Source organism: Pristiophorus japonicus, unplaced genomic scaffold (genome assembly GCF_044704955.1).
Source record: "Pristiophorus japonicus isolate sPriJap1 unplaced genomic scaffold, sPriJap1.hap1 HAP1_SCAFFOLD_1191, whole genome shotgun sequence".
In the NCBI taxonomy this organism is placed as follows: domain Eukaryota; kingdom Metazoa; phylum Chordata; class Chondrichthyes; family Pristiophoridae; genus Pristiophorus; species Pristiophorus japonicus.
This window is the reverse complement of record NW_027250855.1, coordinates 4,990-26,284: the sequence shown is the minus strand read 5'-3', so window position 1 is coordinate 26,284 and position 21,295 is coordinate 4,990. Positions and strand designations below refer to the sequence as shown.

The 21,295-nt window shown below is 44.5% G+C and overlaps 1 protein-coding gene across 1 annotated transcript; it reads right to left on the bottom strand.

The window, feature by feature from the left end:
- Positions 1–9,129: 9,129 nt before the first annotated feature.
- LOC139242070 (guanylate-binding protein 1-like) lies at positions 9,130–20,039 on the bottom strand (the record flags this gene model as incomplete). Its single annotated transcript, XM_070870216.1, has 4 exons — positions 9,130–9,580; positions 13,405–13,507; positions 17,809–18,021; positions 19,762–20,039. Coding segments are annotated over 4 exons (989 nt in total), but the record flags the coding sequence as incomplete, so codon positions are not given.
- Between the last annotated feature and the right edge of the window lie 1,256 nt (positions 20,040–21,295).

Sequence of the window (21,295 nt, the reverse complement as noted above, 5' to 3'; positions counted from 1 at the left end):
GCTCTGGGCACCTCTGGCAGGGAAGTACAGATGTGTGCAGATCCGCTGCAGATAGCGTCAGGCCCGGCTGTGATTCTGCACCCTGCTCTCCAGGTTCAATTCCAATAAACAGATATGTGGATGAGATATTGACAAACTGCCAAGGTTCCAGTCAGTCATCCTCCGGCATCACAAAGTGATTTCAACATAAGAGGCATAGAAAGAAAGACTTGCATTTATATAGTGCCTTTCACGACCACCGAACGTCCCAAAGCACTGTACAGCCAATTGAGTATATTTTGTAATGTAGGAAACGTGGCACCAATTTGCGCACAGCAAGCTCCCACAAATAGTAATGTGACAATGACCAGGTGATCTGTTTTAGTAATGCAGATTGAGGGATAATTTTTGGCCAGGACACCAGGGATAACTCCTCTGTTCTTCTTCGAAAAATTGCCCTGCAATCTTTTACATCCACCTGAAAGTGCAGATGGGACCTCAGTTTAAAATCTCACCTGAAAAATGGCACCTCCGACAATGCAGCACTCCCTCAGTACTGCACTGGAGTGTCAGCCTAATTTTTTGTTCTCAAGTCTCTAGAGTTGGATTTGAACCCACAACCTTCTGACTTAGAGGCGAGGGCGCTATCGACTGAGGCACTTAGTAACATTGGGCTGGAATTTCAATTGATTTGCGCCCCATTTAACACCTCGGCTGGGCGCAAAAATGATTTTTTAGGGGCGTGAAATGAGTCACACAAGATTTGGTGCCCAGGCAGAACTTTCGGCAATGATTTTGCAGCATCACTAAAACTTTCCGCTCCATTGCTATTTTAACCATTGGGATGCCATAAATCGCCTCAGGAGCATTTCACCCAATTTAGCGTCTGCCCGAGAACCCGCCCAGAAAAACCAGATGGACCCAGGGTGCACCAGGCACTAACGGTGCCATGTTGAAAGCGAAGGAGAAAGCTTCAGTTGTGAGTGATTAAAAGGATTAGGAAAAAAATGCTGCGTTACTGCATACTTTTGAATTGTGAAGTTTGTGAGTTTCTAGTTTGTTTTATAAAGGATTTTTGAGGACATTTTAAAAGATGGGGGCCATGCTAGGTTGAGAGCCAGTAATCCTGGCTGCTATTGCCATATGGCTTCAAGCTGGAAGGCGGCTTATTAATTAGCAATGTAATCGAAGAGGTCACATACGTATGGAGAGGAGGCCTTAGCCCTCACGAATTACAGGGAACATACCTCCAGCTCTCTGAGGCACAGTGCGTTAGAAGGCTGCGCTTCCAAAAAGAGGTGGTCAGAGATACAGGCAGACCTACAGCACACCAGCAGCAACAGGACTGCACCGCCCGTCGAGTTGAAGGTGACTGTGGCACTTGCCTTCTATGCCTCCGGCTCCTTTCAGGTATCAGTGGGGGACATATGCTCCATCTTACAGCATGCTACACATTGCTGCATTCACCAGATGACTAATGCACTGTATGCACGCAGAATGGACTTCATAAGCTTCTCAATGACCAGGGAGACCCAAAATTGAGAGTGCTATAGGTTTTGGACGATTTGCTGGCTTCCCCAAGGTTCAGGGTGCCCTTGACTGTAAGCACAATCGCCCTGCGAGCACCTTTACAGAATGCAGAGGTTTTCCGAAACCAAAAGGGATTCCACTCCATGAACGTACAGATCGTCCGTGACCATACTCAGCGCATCAAGGCAGTCAATGCTCAATATCCAGGGAGCATCCATGATGCTTTCATCTTGCGTGAGAGCAGTGTCTCATGCATTTTCCAGCGTCAACCACAAGGCTGGATGCTCGGGGACAAAGGTTATGGCCTTGCCACCTGGCTCATGTCACCACCCTCCCCGTACCCCCCCCTTAGGAACCCTCAGACAGAAGCTGAGCATCGCTACAACGAGAGCCGTATAGACACACGCAACATCGTCAGACAATTGGAGTGCTCAAGCAGTTCAGCAGGTCTCTGAGTTCATCATGGTGTGTTGCATGCTACACAACTTAGCCATCATGAGGGGACAGGAATTGCCAATGGGGACCACCTCAGGAGAAAGGGGGGGGGGGAGGAGGAGGAAGAGGAGCCTGGCGAGAAACCCATGGCACCAGCATCACCACCACCATAACCACAGAGGAGGCATCGTGGAGATTTTGCCACTGCAAAAGCCTTATGTCAGCAGCTCATAATTGAACGCTTTGCTTCAAGAGTGAACGGCAGGCATAATTGAGCGTTGCCTGGCCACGCTATCCCACAATGTTAACTATTCCCCTCTTATTCTGCAAATGAGATAATACACAGAAATGGTTACGGTAAAGAAAAAATGTATTGAACATTGTAACATTGTAAACTTGGTAACCTTCATTGTGAGACTTAAATAAAATGAGCGGCATCCAGCAGTGTGATAATGAGCAAGCTTTTCCCAGTGCTTTCATCTCTGACTGTTCAGTAACCAAATTCAGAAAACAGTGCTTTGTTATGATTCAAATTGATTTAAAACGAGACCACCCATTTTTAATGCCAACTGTAACTTCAAGGCTGAAGCTTATATTTTGCAAAACAAACGGGCCGAAATTCAGGTGCACCAGAAGGCTGCCACACCTATGATTTTTTAAACTGGTACTCACCGCTGGAACTCTTGGTGCAGTGAGTAGATCCATTTTCATCACCACGACTCTCCCCTCCGTTAAAGGGGGGAGATGCGATCATTTTTTGAATTTGGCCACTGGGCCTCCAGGGAGGGGGTGCCAGGCTGCTCATTGCCGATCAGCAAGTCGGCCAGCAAAAAAAATTTCTGCCACGGCAGTGGGCCCTCTCCTTTAAGGGCCCTCCCCTTTAAGGGCCACACAGTCTTTATAGGTTGCACTGGCAGAAAGACCTGCCGGGGGCACCGCGCAATGGAGCTTGGATCGAGCTGAAAATGGAAAGGTAAGTATTTGATTTTAATTGGGCGGGGCATCTACTTGGGTGGGATGGGGTCCAGGCCAAAAAATCCCCGACCTGAATTTTGATTGGGGTAGCCTGTTGACGCCAACGCGGCAGCCATTCGATTTTTAGGAATGGTCGCCGCAAACAGACATTAACGGGTCTCTTTGAGACCCTGAATTTAGGCCCTACTATCTTTTGTGTATTTCATAGTTGCATGAATCATAGTAAACATTCTTAAACAATTTCATTCACACAATGCCGCAGGAATCTGAAGCCCTCCCTCCAGGACCATTTCTCCAGCCATGCATTAACCTGTTTTACCCTACTATTCCCATACTCACTAGTGCATGGCACTGGGAGTAATCCAGAGTTTTCTACCTTTTGAGGTCCTGCTTTTTAATTTCCTCCCTGTTCCTGAAACTCTGACCGCAGGACCCTCAACCCTTTTCCTTCCTATATCATTGGTTTCCACATAGACCACGACTTCTGCCTGTCCTCTCTTCCACCCTGCCCCCCCGTAAAAATGTTCTGCACCCTCTCAGTGATGTCCTTTATCCTGGCACCAGGGAGGCAACACACATTGGTGGTTCCAGAAACACCTTTCTATCCCCCTATCGAGTGCCCTATGACCACTGCATTTCTACACTTTGCTGTATCTCCCGTGCAGTCATTTTCCCCACAGTGCCATGGATGTCCCCCAAGGTGTCATCACCCTCACCGGCTCACTTTTCAGTGCTGAAAACCGGTTTGAGAGTATCACACTCCTGAAGGATTCCTGCACTGCCTGCTTCTTCCAACCCTACCAGGTAGCCACCTACTTACTATTCGTGGGCCACCACAACCTGCGAGAGAACATCTCCGCAGGTCGGGGCTATAAAAAGAGCTGGAGCGTGCCACTGCAGCTTCCAGTGCGAGTTGACACAAATGTGTGACGGTTTCGAGGTGGGTGACTGGGTGACATCAGGACCCAGGTCGCCGTTTGGAGCGTGGGCAGGAGCATCGGCAGGGCACTGGTACAGCAGAGGAGCGGGAAGGTCATGGCAGACTTGCGACGAGTGATCGGGGCGGAGGAGTGATGAGGAATCGTGGCTGAGATTTGGTGGGTGATCGTGACGGAGGTTCGGCGAATGTTTGGTGCAGAGGTGTGGTGGGAGATCGTGGCGGAGGTGCAGCGAATGAGGGTACGGGGCCCAGAAGAGCCGAGGGCCCAGGGGCAACATGGTCCAGCCCACACTGCGATATGTGTGCGCACTAGATCCGTGTAGCAGAGCAGGTCTCCAGTCATCCTCGCCATTGGATAAAGGCCTAGCTCTGTCAAGCCCGTGTGGTGGTTGGTGTGCAACGGTCACCACACGTTAAAAAAATCCACGCACAGGCATTTCCACCCCCGTCAATTGGAGTTCAGGACTGGAACATCGGGTCCTTCATTGAAACATCTGTGAACTCTTGTGGAAGCAAGTCACCCTCGTTCGAGGGACGGCCTGTGATGATGATGGGAAATTCCCTCGCTATATTCACGGTGTCGCAAACACAAAGCATCCAGGTGACATCGTTCCACACATACCAGACCCAATTTGGTCAGTTTTATGATCTTCAAATCGTAAAATGCTACTAATTTAATTAGGATCATAGAATGGTTGCAGCACAGAAGGAGGCCATTCAACCCGTGCCGACTGTCTGCAAAAGCACTTCAGCTAGTCCCAATCCCCCGCCTTTACCCAGTAGCCCTATAAAAAAAAAGTCCTTCAGGTACTTATGCAAGTCCCTTTTGAAGGCACAATTCCAGGGAATTTCAGGCAGTGCATTCCAGATCCTAACCACTCGCTGCGTAAAAACGTTTTTCCTCATGTCGCCTTTGGTTCTTTTGCCAAACATCTTAAAACGTGTCCTCTGGTTCTCGACCCTTCCGCCAATGGGAACAGTTTCTCTCTCTATCTGCTCTGTCTAGAGACCTCATGATTTTGAGCACCTCGATCAAATCTCCTCTCAATCTTGTCTAGTTCTCTCCTCTCTAGTTCTGACGATGGGTCTTCAACCTGAAAGTTAACTCTGCTTCTCTTTACACAGATGCTGCCTGACCCGCTGAGATTTCCAAAATTTTCTTTTTATTTCAGATTCCAGCATCCGCAATATTTTGCTTGTGCTCCTCTCAATTTTCTCTGCTTCAAGGAGAACAATCCCAGCTTCTCCAGTCTATTCATCCAACTGAAATCCATCACCTGGAACCATTCTTATAAATCTTTTCTCAAAGGCCTTCACATCCTCCCTAAAGTGCAATGACCAGAATTATACACAATACTCCAGTTGAGGCCAAACCAGTGTTTCAGAAAGGTTCATCATAACTTCCTTATCTTCCACATTTCTTCAGGATTTCCACCGATTTTCCATTTTACTCGCAAAATTCTGTCAATAGTGATTAGCTACGTCAGTTCTTTTCAAATTTTAAAGGTTTATTCAGCGGGAGAACCATCAGGACACCACACATACATGGTACGTTTGCAATCATTGCGTTGAATGGAGTAGAGGACAGCAATGTTATCGTGCTTGTTTTAAATTTGAATTTCGAGCTCTGTGAGCAATCAGTGCCGTTTTCCTACACTGAGAAAGATGGGATATAGGGAAATTTATTGCCATGTGTAGAAAATACATCACCCATTATAAGCAAATGGATTGGAATATTAGACGACCAATGCAATTCTGCTTGTTTTACAACATCGCCCAAGTTGACTTTCTATCCCATTGTGTCCGTTTCTCTAGACAAGGGAATGGAAAATCCGAACGGCAACGCTTGTGCTGAGGATTCTGCTGGTAGTGTAGATGGAAGCATAAAATTACAAAGCTATGTCAACAGATGAAGTGAATGGGTCAAACTGTGGCAGATGGATTTCAATGTATGCAAATGTGAGGTTATCCACTTTGGACCTAAAAAGGATAGAACAGGGAACTTTCTAAATGGTGAAAAGCTAAAAACAGTGGATGGCCATGGAGCATTAAAATGTCATGTACAGGCACAGAAAATAATTAAAAAGGCTAATGGGATGCTGGTGTTTATATCTAAAGGACTAGAGTACAAGCGGGCAGAAGTTATACTGCAGCTATACAGGACCCTGGTTAGACCACAACTGGAATGCTGTAAGCAGTTCTGGGCACCACACCTCAGGGAGGATATATTGGCCTTGGAGGGAGTGCAGAATGATACCCAGAATTCAAGGGTTAAGTTAGAGGAGAGATTACACAAATTAGGGTTGTATTCCCTAGAATTTAAAGGTTAAGGGGTGATCTGATCGAAGTTTCCAAGGTATTAAGGGGAACAGATAGTTTCTCTCTATCTACCCGATCGCTGCTGGTTGGGGATTCTAGGATTAGGGGGCACAGTCTAAAAATTTAACAGACCTTTCATGAGCGAAATTAGGAAACACTTCTAAAAGTGTAGAAGTTTGGAAAACTCTTCCGCAAACAGCAATTGATGATGATTTTAAATTGGAGATTGATAACTGTTAACCAAAGGCGGGTATATGGAGTTAGATCGCAGATCAGCCATGATGTCATTGAATGGAGGAACAGGCTGAATGGTCTCCTCCTGTTCCCATGATCGGCATAGAGTAACCACATGGCCGTATCGTGCATGGTGGGAGGAGGGGGATGGTTGACCATTTGTTGGGAACCCATGCTCCTGATTATACAATGAGATGTCAATGAGTACTTGCCTGATAACATGAGATGAATATAAGATAGTATCACTTCTGAGCTTTTTAATTGATAGGCAGAAAATAAATCAACTGAATGGTTAAGTATATATTAGGTCATTAGTTGACGGAAAGGTTAAGAAAGGGATGTGGGAACAGAGCAGGTACCTCCAACGGTCTGCTTCCATGGTGTCACTTCTATGTAATTCTAAAATTCCAGGCGGAGGCTTCCCGTGGGAGTTCACCGACCAGCGAATGTGATTCAGGTCCTGTGCCTTTGCAGGATTGTGTTTTCAACCGGCAGGTTCCTGGGCAGTGGATGACGTCAGGCCCCTCAAGAACACTGCATGCGCGAAGCCTCTGGCTTCGTTCGTCAAATAGTCCCGCCCACAGACCTGTCGAAAAGCTCATTTGAATAAGCTACGCCCCCATTATTCTTTAAATACCAGTCTTCAGCATTGAAAGTCGCTAGGAAGCCTTCAAAGCAAGATCTTTAAATACTTTATTAATCCTTATGAAAATTTAAAAGACCGTCAAATTTGATTTGAAACAGTTAAATGGTTCTAAAGACTTTCAAAGAGAATCAAAACATTTTAAAAACCTTGAAATAATTTACATTATAATTATAATTAAACAGACAAGTGAAATGCAAGTATCAAAGTGTCCTCATGAAAAGAGCTGAGAATTTCAGTGGCGATGATCTGAGCACATGCCTCAATGAGCTTGGGGCAAAATGCCCAAGGTTAATTGGGATCGCGAAGTCGAAAGCACAATGAAAAGGACAAATGGCAGCATGGAATGAAGTTACAATGGTTGTTAGCATCAACTCCACCATTCCACGGACAGTGGAATAATGCCGCAAAAAATTTAATGATTTGATGAGAATGGCCAGTGTTTATATAGTTAAGAAGTCTCAAAGGTTGTAACCTAGTTAAAAGTCCATTGTGAACTGATATCATCATCATAGACAGTCCCTCGAAATCGAGGAAGACTTGCTTCCACTCTAAAAGTAAGTTCTCAGGTGACTGAACAGTCCAATATAGAAATTACAGTCTCGGTCACAGGTGGGACAGACAGTTACATAAGAACATAAGAAATAGCAGGACTAGGCCGTACAGCCCCTCGAGCCTGCTCCACCATTTAATAAGATCATGGCTGAGCTGATCAAGATGAAGGGGTTGTCTTAAAGGTTGAGCCTATACTCATTGGAATTAATAATGAGCTGATCTTATTGAAACATCAGATTGAGGGTACTTGACAGGGTAGATGCAGAGAGGAGGTTGCCCCTCTCGTGGGGGAATCGATAACTAGGGGGCATAATTTCAAAATAAGGGGCCACCCATTTAAAATGGAAATGAGGAATTTCTTCAGAGGGTTGTGAATCTTTGGAATTCTCTATCTCCAGAGAGCTGTGGAGACTGGGTTGTTGAATATATTTAAGAAGATTATTGCTCCAACAAATTAGCCCCGTGGTTGGTCGTTTCGATGGTTGAGCTTTCCTTCACTTAAAATCGAGATGTTGAAGCATTGGTGGAATGAACAGAGAGGTTCAAGGTGCTGTAAACAGTTGGAGCAGAATCCAGTCTTACCACTAAGAATCACTGTTTGACTCTCGTGTCAAATCAGAGTACAAATCTCCATTATTTGGACTGAGCTTTGCAGGAAGAAACCAAACATTACAGCATGTTTAATTAGGAGCAAATGAACCCTCTGGATGAAAAAAAATTCCCCTCAAAACTAAGTACCAATTACTTCAAATCAATGCCCTCTGGTTGTTAATCCCTCTGCTATTTGTCTCAAATGACTGATGTGCTAATAAAAGCAGGTCTTACACCTGCCTAAGACTTTTAAAAAGACAGTAAAATATAATTCTCAATAACTTAGAACATTTAAAATTATTAGGCAAGTTTATTTTTAGACCCTTTAAAATAAAAATTTATTTTCAAAAATTTTAATTTGTTTTGAATAATTAAATTCCATTTTAATTATTTAAATATGATGTTTAAAGTGTGTGTGTTTTTGGGGTATTCCCAATGATACTTGTGGTGAGTTCTGTGTGCGGAATCAGCATAAGTACGAATGGGAATACCCCTACTTTGATAGGTTGGGCTGGTCCACATGATCCCAGGGATGCGTGTGAAGCGCTTACACCCCTGGGATACATGGGCCTCTACACAGGCCTTCAGATATAGAGGCCCATGGCTGCAAGTCTCCAAACCTCAGACCACCAGGTAGATTTGGTAGAAATTTCTCAGATTGGAGGCATTTGCACACGGGAAGTCTCCAACAGCTATTTCTGGACCATGATGTTTTTTCATTCATTAAACACCCAACATCACCCCAATCATGCTACAACTAGGACATCACTGGGATGATCCTCGATAGATTGAGTGTTGACAAGTTGCTTAGCAAGAATAAATTTTATTTTACACAATTTTATAAAGGCTGTTTAGCTTTACATCACAAGTGCTGTTAAACGCAAGTACAACCACGCGAGATGTGCCACACATTGAATGAAACAGTGAAATCTTTCGGATTTGGAGCTCCATCAATTTGAACAGGAATCCAACGACTTCAATGGACTACTCCCCATCCGCACCAACAAAGCCAGTGGCGAGCGCCCTTGCCACGTTAAATATAGAACGCAGGATCCCCATGAAATCTATGGAGCTCACCAGGCCGCCAGCCCGCGTCTGCTGCTCCTGCTCCCTGAGCTGTTGAATTTGCTCTTCCATCAGCTCAGCCTTTTCCTGGAAGCCCCTTTCCAAAATGGCTTGCTGCTCAGTCATCAGGCTTTCCAGGGCCCGCTCCTGTTCCTTCAGCATTTCCTCCCTCTCCTCCAGCATTTTCACTTTCATCTGGCGAAGGTTCTCCTCATTGGTTCTTTGCTCATCTTGCCTCAGTTGCTTCAACTTCAACAGCTCCTCTTCCCGAGCCTTATTCAACTGTTCCATCAGGACGGCCTTCTCTATTTCACCTGGGGTGGGAGGAGGGGGGGGGGGGGGGGGAAGAGAAGAACAGGCTAATTAACTAGTACTAAGTAACACCCATCCATCACCCTTGTGACAATGCCTCGATTTCAAAATGCTCATCCTGCCTTCAAACAACTTGTATTTATATAGCGCCTTTAATGTAGTGAAACATCCAAAGGCACTTCACAGGAGTGGAGATAAAAATTTGACAGAGCTGCACAAGTACAAATTAGCACAGGTGACCAAAAGCTTGGTCAAAGAGGTAGGTTTTAAGAAACATCTTCAAGGAGAGTGGTAGAGTGGCAGAGAGGCTTAGGCAGGGAGTTCCAGAGCTTGGGGCCTAGGTAGCTGAAGGCACAGTCACCAATGGTTGAGCGATTATAATCCCTCCATGGCCTCACCCCTCCCCATCTCCACAATGTCCTCCAGCTTACAACCCCCCCCCCCCCCCCTCCCCCAGGTCTCTGCACTCCTCCAACTCTGGCCTCTTGCAGATCCCCAATTTATCACTCGACCATTGCCAGCCCTGTCTATAGCTGACCTAGGCCAAACTCAAATTCCCTCAAAGCTCTGCAGCCACCAGGAGGCCAGTCAGATTATTTTACCCATTTTGGCTCTGTTTAAGCTACCAAATTAGTCCCACACACCTGGTCTTTTCCCATAGCCCTATATGGCAAATATGCCATTCCCTTTTTAAGTGTCGATTTCATCAGCTTTCACCACCCTTTCAGATCATGCAATCAAGATCACAACAACTCATTTGTTATAAAATAGTCACATGTCACCTCTGGTTATATCAGAAGTTTACAGTACGGAAGGAGACCTTTTTGGCCCATCGTGTCCCTGCCAGCCAACAAAGCTATCCAACCTAATCCAGCTCTTGGTCCAGAACCTTGTAGGTTATGGCATTTCAAGTGCACATCCAAGTGCTTTTTAAATGTGGCAAGGGTTTCTGCCTCTACCACCCTTTCAGGCAGAGTTCCAGACCCCCACCACACAAAGAAATTTGCCCTCAAATTCTCCTATCAATTACTTCAAATCTATGCCCCCTGGTTGTTGCCCCTTCTAAGGGAAATAGGTCCTTCCTATCCACTATCTAGGCCCCTCAATTTTATACACTTAAATCTCCTCTGTTCCAAAGAAAACAACCACAGCCTATCCAATCTTTCTTCATCACTAAAATTCTTCATTCCAGGCAACATTCTCAAATCTCCTCTATCCTCTCTAGTGCAATCACATCTTTCCTGTAATGTGGTGACCAGAACTGTATGCAGTACTCTAGCTGTGGCCTAGTGTTTTATACAGTTCAAGCATAACCTCTCAGCTCATGTATTTTGCCAATCATCTTAAATCCATATCCTCTGGTTATGGATCCTTCTGCCACTGGATACAAGTTATCCTTATTTGCTCTATCAAAACAACTCATTTCCTCTTAATATCTTCTCTGCTCTGAGAAACACCCCAGCTTCGCCACATAACTGAAGTCTCATCCTTGGACACATTCTAATAAATTTCTTCTGTACCTCCAAGGCCTTGACATTCTTCCTAAAGTGATGCTCAGAACTGAATACCCTAGCAGAGGTATTGCTAGTGTCTTTTTAAAGCTGGAGCATAACTTCCTTGCTTTTGTACTCTGAAGCAAAGGAGGATCCTAGTGTTTTTGTTACCACCTTCCACATTGAAAGTCTCTTCCTGCACCCCCTTTAAAATTGTAACTTATTGCCTCATTATTCCTACCAAAATATACAACTTCACACTTCATTAAATTTAATCTGCTATCTGTCTACCCATTTCACCAGTATGTTTATGCCCTCCTGGAGGTCTGTTACTATCCTCATTGTTTTTCTACATTTGAGCAGCAAGTCATCTGAAAATTTTGAAATTATGCCCCATATACCCCAAGATCCCTCCAATTTAAACACCATCCTGATTTGGAAATATATTGCCATTCTTTCATAGTCACTGGGTCAAAATCCTGGAACTCCCTCCCCAACAGTACTGTGGGAGTACCTTCACCACAGACTGCAGCAGTTCAAGGCGGCAGCTCACCAATAAATGCCAGCGACACTCGCCCAGAATGAATGTTTTAAAATATACATACATCAGAAAGAGCAGTGTCCTAATACTGACCCCTGGGGGGGAAAGACACACCACTGTATACTTTCAAGTGTGGGGAAAAGCATTTACCATTCTTGTCCCTTAGCCAATTTCATATCCATACTGTCAGTATCCTTTTACCCCCATAGGGATTTGGTTGAAATTGAATGCCCATAAACACAACTGCTCTAACCTTAACCTTCTCTGTTGCACAAGGACTCCAGGTTTGTCAAACACTATTTGCCTTAAAATCCATGCTGAATTTCATGCAAACTTTTCCAAATGCCACTGAAGCACTTGGGACGATTTAATATGTTAAAGATATATTAATGCAACTGTCTGTTGCAATTTCCAGTGAACATAACATAATAGGAGCAGGACTAGGCCATAGGGCCCCTTGAGCCTGCTCCATTTAATATGATCATGGCTGATCCGATCATGGACCCAGGTCCACTTCCCTGCCCGCTCCCCATAACCCCTCATCGGTTAAGAAACTGTTTATCTTGGTCTTAAATATATTCAATGACCCAGCTTCCACAGTTCTAGGGCAGCAAATCAGAGATTTACAACCTAAGAAATTTCTCATCAGTTTTAAATGGTCAGCCCCTTATTTTAAGATTATGCCCTCTAGTTCTAGTCTCCCCCATAAGTGGAAACATCCTCTCTGCATCCACCTTGTCAAGCCCCCTCAATCTTATACGTTGCAGTGGTCAAGTGGTGGATGTTTGGAACAGATTTCTTGATATTCAATATGATGCAAAGTTCTTGACTGGCACTCGAATGAGCACTTCACACTCTAGGAATCTATTGTGGGGAATTCCGCTGATCAAGCTAAAAATACATAAAGCCAATCTCACATTTCTACAATTCTCAAACACTTCACATACAAGACACTAATCTGGAGTACAGCCGTTCCAAACACAGCAAGATTTCAGACAGTGATCAGGTGACTAACTTACCCACATTAATGGACCAGACTTGAGGCGGAAACAATGCAAGGAATTCTAAAAATAAAATCACATTTCTTCGTGTTTTTCCAAATGTTGCATAACACCCACTTATGAAATTACAGCAACCGAAATGCCAACCTTACTAAACAACCGCCATATAAAGATTCAACTAGGTTAACGGAAGGCTTCAAAAACAGTAATTTTAAAAATTATTTATTCATTCCTGGGATGTGGGAGTCACTGGTATGGCTGACATTTATTGCCCATCCCTAATCGCCCTAGAGAAGGTGGTGAGCCTCCTTCAACCGCTGCAGTCCATGTGGTGAAGGTATTCCCACAGTTCTGACTTTGTCACAACAGTTCGGTACAACTGAGTGGCTTGCTAGGCCATTTCAGATGTCAGTTAAGAGTCAACCACATTGCTGTTGGTCAGGAGTCAGGCCAGACCAAGTAAGGATGGCAGATTTCCTTTGCTAAAGGAAATTAGAGAACCAGTTGAGTTTTTCTTGACAATTTGATAGTTTAATGGTCACCATTATGGATACTAACTTTTTAATTCCAGATTTATTTAATGAACTGAATTTAAATTCCCTAGCTGCCATGGAGACTCACGTCTCCAAATCATTAGTCCAGGCCTCTGGATTACTAGCCCAGTAACAACCATTATGCTACCATACCCTTAATGTTAATCTCAAACTCACTACATGAAGGATTCCTGTAGGTGAAACTTTACCACATTCAGATAGTTAGATAAAAAGCAGAAAGCAGTATCATGTCCTTACTTGCCAACAACTTCTCTGATTCAGACAGTTTCTTCTCGGCCTGCAATATGGTGTCCGCCTCCACCTGCTTCCGCTTAAGAAAATCTGCAAGGACCACTTCAGCCTGTTTTGAAGCAAATGAGGCATTTCAGTCAGTCAGTGACAGCACTCTTGCCTCAGAGTCACTCCAGTGCAGTGCTGAGGGAGTGCTGCACTGTCAGAGGTGTCGTCTTTCAGATGAAAGATTAAAACAAGGCCCCTTCTGCTCTCAGGTGGACATAAAAGATCCCACGGTATTATTTCGAAGAGCAGGGAAGGTTATCCCTAGTGTCCTGGCCAATATTTAATCCCTCAATCAACATTAAAAAAAAATTGATTATCTGGTTTGCGCACAGAGAAGGCTCACCACCTTCTCTGTGTGCAAATTGGCTGCTGCGATTCCTACATTACAACAGTGACTACACTCCAAAAGTACTAATTGGCTGTAAAGTGCTGGAGACGTCCGATGGTAATGAAAGGCGCTATATAAGTGCAAGTATTTATTTCTTTTAGGCACTAGGGAAGCTGGGATTGCTCTCCTTACTGCTGAGAAGGTTAAGGGGAAATTTAAAAAGACCAACATTTCTATATTTTTTTTGAAAGGGTGGAAGCAGATTCAATAGTAACTTTCAAACAGAAATTGGATAAATACTGGAGAAATTTGTAGGGCTGAGGAGAAAAAAGTGGGACCAAGTGCTGGTTCTCACAGATGGGTGGAATTTCAAAGATGGTCAAATGACACCTTTCTGCATTATTCAATGAAAAGTTTGGAATTAAATATATTTCCCTCAAACAAAGGGTTGTTACTAGGTGAGGTGCTGCATTGCATTTTTCAGAGGAATCTCATTACACAACAAAAAACTTGGGGAAAAGGAGAAAGTAATATGGGTTGAAGAATAAAGACTCAAAGCTCAAGATGTAGGGTGACAAGTTGCAAAAACACAAGACCCTAGGTTTTATAAATGTGTCCCAAAGTACACAAGTGCAGGGATAAAGCCAACATATAAAAGACACACTTAGAATGGGGCCAAATTTTAGGATGGATGTCAAGGGTGGAGGTGACTGAAAGCAGATACCAGATGGCATTTAATGTTCAAGGAGATACTGGAGAAGTTAGATCTCTCAGCAAGAAGCAGAGTCTTCAAACCTGATGGTCAAGGTTAAATGGGAAACGTTATTTTAATCAGAGAGAAAATCCTTAAGGGACAACCAAAGGGCATAAACTTTGAATGAGGAAAAGGGAAGAGCAAGGTAGGAAGAGACTGTCTGTTTATCCAGCCTGTCCCTTCAGACATGGTGACACATGAACAATCCAGACCCCTCCCCCCCCATTCCAGTCACCAGGAAGGGTGGAACTGGAGTGCAAGGGGGAAAAGCCACAACAATCCCACCTGACACTTGCGTACCTTCACCAACCCTCCCAGCTCCCTTCTGAAGGCTGTACATGCCAAACTTTAAATGTTATTGATTGGTTCAAAAGGGGCATGATACTCAACATTGGAATTTAACCCTGCTCTTCCATCCCCTAACCATCAACATCAGCCAATCTATTACTTTTGAAAACAGATTCCAATCTCGAAGTCTTTGTTTCCCCAAATGAAAAAAAATCTCCCAATTCCTGGAACCTCTCTACAATCAATCCTAGAAATTCAGGTGCTCAATATACCCCACTTGTCACAGTTCAGGATCATTGAACAGGTGCCTCAGCCCCAACTAGAGAGATTGGGGAGTTTTTCAATCTCTAGTGTATTCTTGCAACAAAATTAATTAGGTCAGAGTCGATAATTAAAGGTGCTAATTAACTGCTGTTGACACCAATTCGTCAGACTGCAAACAAAATAACCCGTCTTGGTAATCAACATACAGGTCTACAGGATTGTAGCAAAACCTGCCCTCCTGTATGGCTCAGACGTGGGCCATATACAGTAGACACCTCAAGTCGCTGGAGAAATACTAGCAAAGCCTCCACAAGATCCTGCAAATCCCCTGGGAAAATAGACACGCCGTTAGTGTCCTCGATCAGGCCAACATCCCCAGCATCGAAGCACTGACCACACTTGACCAGCTCTGCTGGGCAGGTCACATTTTTCACATGCCTGACATGAGACTCCCAAAGCAACCACTACTCTGAACTCCTACACAGGAAGCAAGCCCAAGGTGGGCAGAGAAAACGTTTCAAGGACACCTTCAAAGCCTCCTTGATAAAGTGCAACAGCCCCACCGACACCTGGGAAATCCCTGGCCCCAGACTGTCCAAAGTGGAGGAAGAGTATCTGGGAGGGCGCTGAGCACCTCGAGTCTCATTGCCAAGAGCATGCAGAAAACAAGCGCAGACAGCGGAAGGAGCGTGCGGCAAACCAGTCCCACCCACCCTTTCCTTCAACCCCTGTCTACCCCACCTGTGACGGAGGCTAATTTCCATATTGGACTGTACAGTCACCTGAGAACTGAGTAGAAGCAAGTCTTCCTCGATTTTGAGGGACGGCCTATGATGACACATCACACCCACTGTTGAAAAGTTGTCTTTAATGTGAATCAGGTTTAAATACACAGCTAAAAGCCGTGCACAAATCATCGAAGCTAGCAGGGCAGGCTGAAAGCTTATGGGATTTTGGACTTGATAAAGGCAGAGTACAATAGCAAGGAAGTTAAGAACAGTAAAACAGTCAGCCTCAACTGGAGTAGTGTGTCCAATTCTGCACACATTTTAGGAAGGACTTGGAACAGGGTGTAGAAAAGATTTACAAGAATGGTTCCAGAGATGAGGGACTTGTGTGGATAGACTGGAGAAGCTGCGGTTGTTCGCCTTAGAGCAGAGAAGGTTGAGGGGAGATTGGATAGAGTTGTTCAAAATGATGAGGAATCTGCACAGAGTAGATGGAGAGAAATTTCATTGGCAGAAAGGTGGAGAACCAGACGTCACATATTTAAGGTGATTGGCAAAAGGTCCAAAAGCAACTGGAGGGAAACTTTTTTTTTAAATATAAATGCAGCAAGTGATTAGGATCTGGAATATACAGCCTGAAAGTGTGGTGGAGGCAGACTTAATCATGGTTTTCAAAAGGGAATTCGATACGTACCTGAAAGGGAAAAAAAAATTGTACAGGGAAAGGGTTGGCAAGTGAGACTAGCCAAGGTGAAGAGGCCCCAGAAAAGGCAGACTTAAAAAACAGACGTATACTAAATAAAGAGGACCCATCTCCAGTGGGATAAAAGGAGCCTCGAGCAGCGGCCCAGGAGAAGAGTGGAGGCCCCGACCTGCGTGAGAACACCAGCGGCAGGTCGAAGCCATAAAAGGAACGCCAAGCAGCGGCCCGGGAGAAGAGTGGAGGTGTACCACTTCAGGGAGCAACGGCAGCGAAGAGTGAGGTCATCAAGGTCCAGGTCCGTGATTGGAGCATGGGCAGATACAGCAGAGACAAGATTGAGGCAAAGGAGCGACAAGAGATCGCAAAGAGACATGATCGGGGCCCAGGGAGGCGAGAGTCCAGGGCCAGGGGCCCAGGGGCAGCCCACACTGCGATATGTATCCGTGCAGCAGAGCAGGTCTCCAGTTGTCTTGGATAACCCTTGCCACTGGACCAAGGCCTAGCTCTGACAAGCCCGTGTGGTGGCTGGTGTGCAATGGTCACCACATGTTAAAATCCACATACAGGCATCTTCCACCCTTCAGGATCTGGAATATTAGGTCCATCATTGAAACACCTGTGAACGCATCCTCCTTTGGTGTGGAAGCTGGTCCCCTAGTTTCATTAGGCAGAAGAAAGGCACATGAAGCCTCACTCATTCAACATATGCCTTGGCATTGAATAAAGAGGTTTCCCAGCAAAGTACACAGATACCCTATTCAAGCCAGAAGGGGCACACCACTGATGGGTCAGAATATGCCACAAGTAGTTAGTTATCAGACAGACAATGAGTAGATTCCCAGAAACAGCAATTTCAGGCAGTTTATGGAAATGACAGACTTCAATCAACACCCACCATGGGAACCAAAGTTGCGACGTGACTTACATATCATACTAAAGCATTGCAGTAACTATAGTATTCAGAGCTTTATTCTGCAGTATCCCAGCAATATACCCCGCCACCTTATAGGCTTTCCCAGAGGCCTCACTGCACAAACCCGTCAACCTTAAATACTTCATCTGACAAAAATTTCAATATAGCAACCATTCTAACTGTTGAACTAATTTTCTGGGACCTCATTATAACTTCCTGTTAACCAGAATTAGACTCCAAATGTTGAACGATCACAGCTTAGGAAGATAATTCACCCCAGATAATATGAACATTTGCAACTGCCACTAATTACTAGCCTATGATTTCCCCTACAGCTTATATTTTAACAAAAGTCCTATCGACCATACTAGTTTTTTTTTTTACCTTTATCCCCTTCCCAGGGGCAGAGTGGTAGTTTGACACCATCGTGTTCCGGTCCTCGGCATACAGCCGATACCCGCCGGGCCGTGTGTAAACCCCCTCCTGTAGTTTTTGGTCCATTTCTGTAGAAAGGCTCTGAAGGAGTTGCTGGCATTTCTCCAGGGACACCTGCTCATTCTTCACGCAGATGTCTAGATACTGATGCGCAAGGTCGCACTGGGGCAAAATGAGACCAGCATTACAAGTGGGATCAGATCAATATACCACAAGGGTGATTACACTTTAATTTGGCCCAAGAGGATTATCAGGACAATGATATCAGGCTGGGGAGAATAAAAGACTGCATAATGCACTTCTACAGAAATTAGAAAGAATAGTTACTTTAGTGACAATAGGGTAGGGTAGCATAGTGGTTATGTTACTGGACTAGTAATCCAGAGGGCTGGACTGATGATCCAGAGACAAGTTCAAATCCCACCACGGCAGCTGGGGAATTAAATTCAGTTAATTAAATAAATCTGAATTTTTTTAAAAAGCTACAACCATTAATGGTGACCAGGATGCCAGATTGTCAGCAAAACCCATTTGTTTCCCAATGTCTTTTGGAACATAACATTAGAAATACGGCCCCTCGAGCTTGCTCCGCCATTTAATACGATCATGGACTCAGGTCCACTTCCCTGCCACTCTCCATAACCCATCATTTAAGAACTGTCTATTTATCTTAAATGTATTCAATGTCCCCGTTTTCACAGCAAATTCCACAGATTTACAACCAGAAGAAACGTCTCATCTCAGTTTTAAATGGGCGGCCCCTTATTCAAAGATCATGCCCCCTAGTTCTAGTCTCCCCCATCAGTGGAAACATCCTCTGCATCCACCTTGTCAAGCCCCCTAAATCTTATAAATTTTGATAAGATCACCTCTCATTCTTCTGAATGCCAATAAGTAGAGGCTCAACCTTTCCTCATAAGTCAACCCCCTCATTTACAGAATTAACCTAGTGAACCTTCTCTGAACTGCCACCAAAGCAAGTATATCCTTTTGTAAATATGAAAATCAAAATTGCATGCAGTATTCCAGGTGTGGCCTCACCAATACCCTGTATAACTGTAGCAAGGCTTCCTTGCTTTTATACTCCATCCCCTTTTGCAATAAAGGAGAAGATTCCATTAGCCTTCCTGATCACTTGCTGTACCTGCACAAGGAACCCCAGGTCCAGCTGTACTGCGGCACTTAGCAAACTTTCACCATTTAAATAACTTGCTCTTTGATTTTTTTTTCTGCCAAAGTGTATGACCACACTTGCCAACATGCTCCATCTGCCAAATTTTTGCCCACTTAGCCTGTCTATGTCCTTTTGCAGATTTGTGTGTGTCCCTCACATATTGCTTTTCCTCTCGTCTTTGTATAGTCAACAAACTTGGCTACGTTACACTTGGTTCCTTCCTCCAAGTTGTTAATATAGATTGTAAATAGTTGGGGTCCCAGCACTGATCCCTGCAGCACCCCCTGGTTACAGATAGGACAACCGCCAACCTGAAAATGAACCAAACTGATCTGTTCATTAGCCAATCCTATATTACCCCCAACCCTGTGATCTTTTATCTTAAGGAAATCTACTGTCCTTGCCCGGTCTGGCCTATGATTCCAGACCCACAGCAATGTGGTTGACTCTTAACTGCCCTCTGAAATGGCCTAGCTAGCTACTCAGTTGTACCAAACAGAGAGAGAAGACAGACTGCAACAGTTCAGGAAGGTGGCTCACCACCAATTTCTCAAAGGCAATTTGGGATGGGCAATAAATGCTGGCCTTGCCAGCAACACCCACATCCCAGGAACACAAAAAATATTTTGTAAATATCCAGCACAGGGTAAAAATGGCACTCTTCCAAGGAACATCAACAGCCAAAAAGGTGAAGATAAGCCGCAGAAAAGGAGTGCAGGAACCCTTACCACCACTTGTTTTTGGTACTCTTGGTTGTGGTCTTTGAAGGAACGCTGCATAAAGACTTGAAGGGCGCCTTTTTCGCACTTCCCATGGATGTCCGAAAGGTCCTTGGTTTCCATTGGCATCTCTGTCAGTTGCTCCATCTGTTGCCTGTAGTAAGCAGAGGCCTGTAGAACAGCAGCCGAGTTTTCTAGTCTGGCCATGGAGGTAACAGCATCGTCCATGCAAGGGACTGCCCCGCTGGCAATACTGGAGACATAGTTGGTCGCTAGCACACCCAACACTGCAAGCAAAATAAAATTCAAAAGGCATTTTGCTGCAATTTTGAACAAACACAAGCTACAAAACTAATCAATCAGATCCCATTTCCAGAATTTAATATACTATTCAGAAACATACCGAAAAATATTTACCCAGTGTAACAGCTTTCAATGATCTATTGAGTCACTGGACCACTAGTTATAGATGAGAAACTAGGAGTGTTCTCTTTAGAGAAGGTCAAGGAGGTTTTTGATAGGTTCAAAATTCTGAGGGGTTTGTCAGTAAATAGGGAGAAACCATTTCTAGTGGCAGGAAGGTCTCTAACCAAAGAACACATAATATAATTGGCAAAAGAACCAGGGAGAGGCGCCTAGAGATGTGCATTACACAGCAAGTTTATGATCTGGAAAGCACTGCCTGAAGGTAATGGTAGAAGCTGATTCAATAGACAGGAGTTTCCACTTTGGGAGAATCCAAAATAAGTGGACATAAATACAAGACAGCCAGTACCAAATCCAATAGGAATTGGCACTCCCTCCACCACCAGCAGAGTGTGTACCATCTACAAGATGCACTGCAGTAATTCACCAAGGCTTCAGCAGCACGTCCCAAACCCACAAACTCTAGTGCCGAGAAGGACAAGGGCAGCAGACACATGGGGGGACCACCACCACCACCACCTCCAGGTCACACACCATCCGGACTTGGAAATACATCACCATCCCTGGGTCAAAATCCCAGAACTCTAGCTCCAACAGCACTGTGGGAGCACCTTCACCACACAGACTGCAGCAGTTCAAGGCGGTGACTCATCATCTTCTCAAGGGCAATTAGGGATGGGTAATAAATGCCAACCTTGCCAGTGACACCCACATCCCATGAATAAAAATAATTTAATGAGGAACTTCTTTACTGCAGGAGCAGTTACAATGTGGAACCTGCTAACTCAAGAACAGTTCAGGCAAATAGCAGATGCATTTAAGGGGAAGCTAGATTAGTAAATTGAGAGAGAAAGCAATACAATACACAAGTGAGAAACTATTAGAATGTCCTGATTTGAAGTAAGGAGAGGAGGCTACTATGGAGCATAAGCACCAGCATAGACCAATTGGACTGAATAGCCTGATTCTGTGTTGTAAATTCTGTAGTAACACTAAAGGGAAATGGATAAATATTTGAAGAGGAAACATTTGCTGGGCTTGGGAAGAGTAGGGGAGTGAGATTAATTGGATAGATCTTTGAAAAAAACTGGCAGTGGCATGATGGGCCAAATGATCT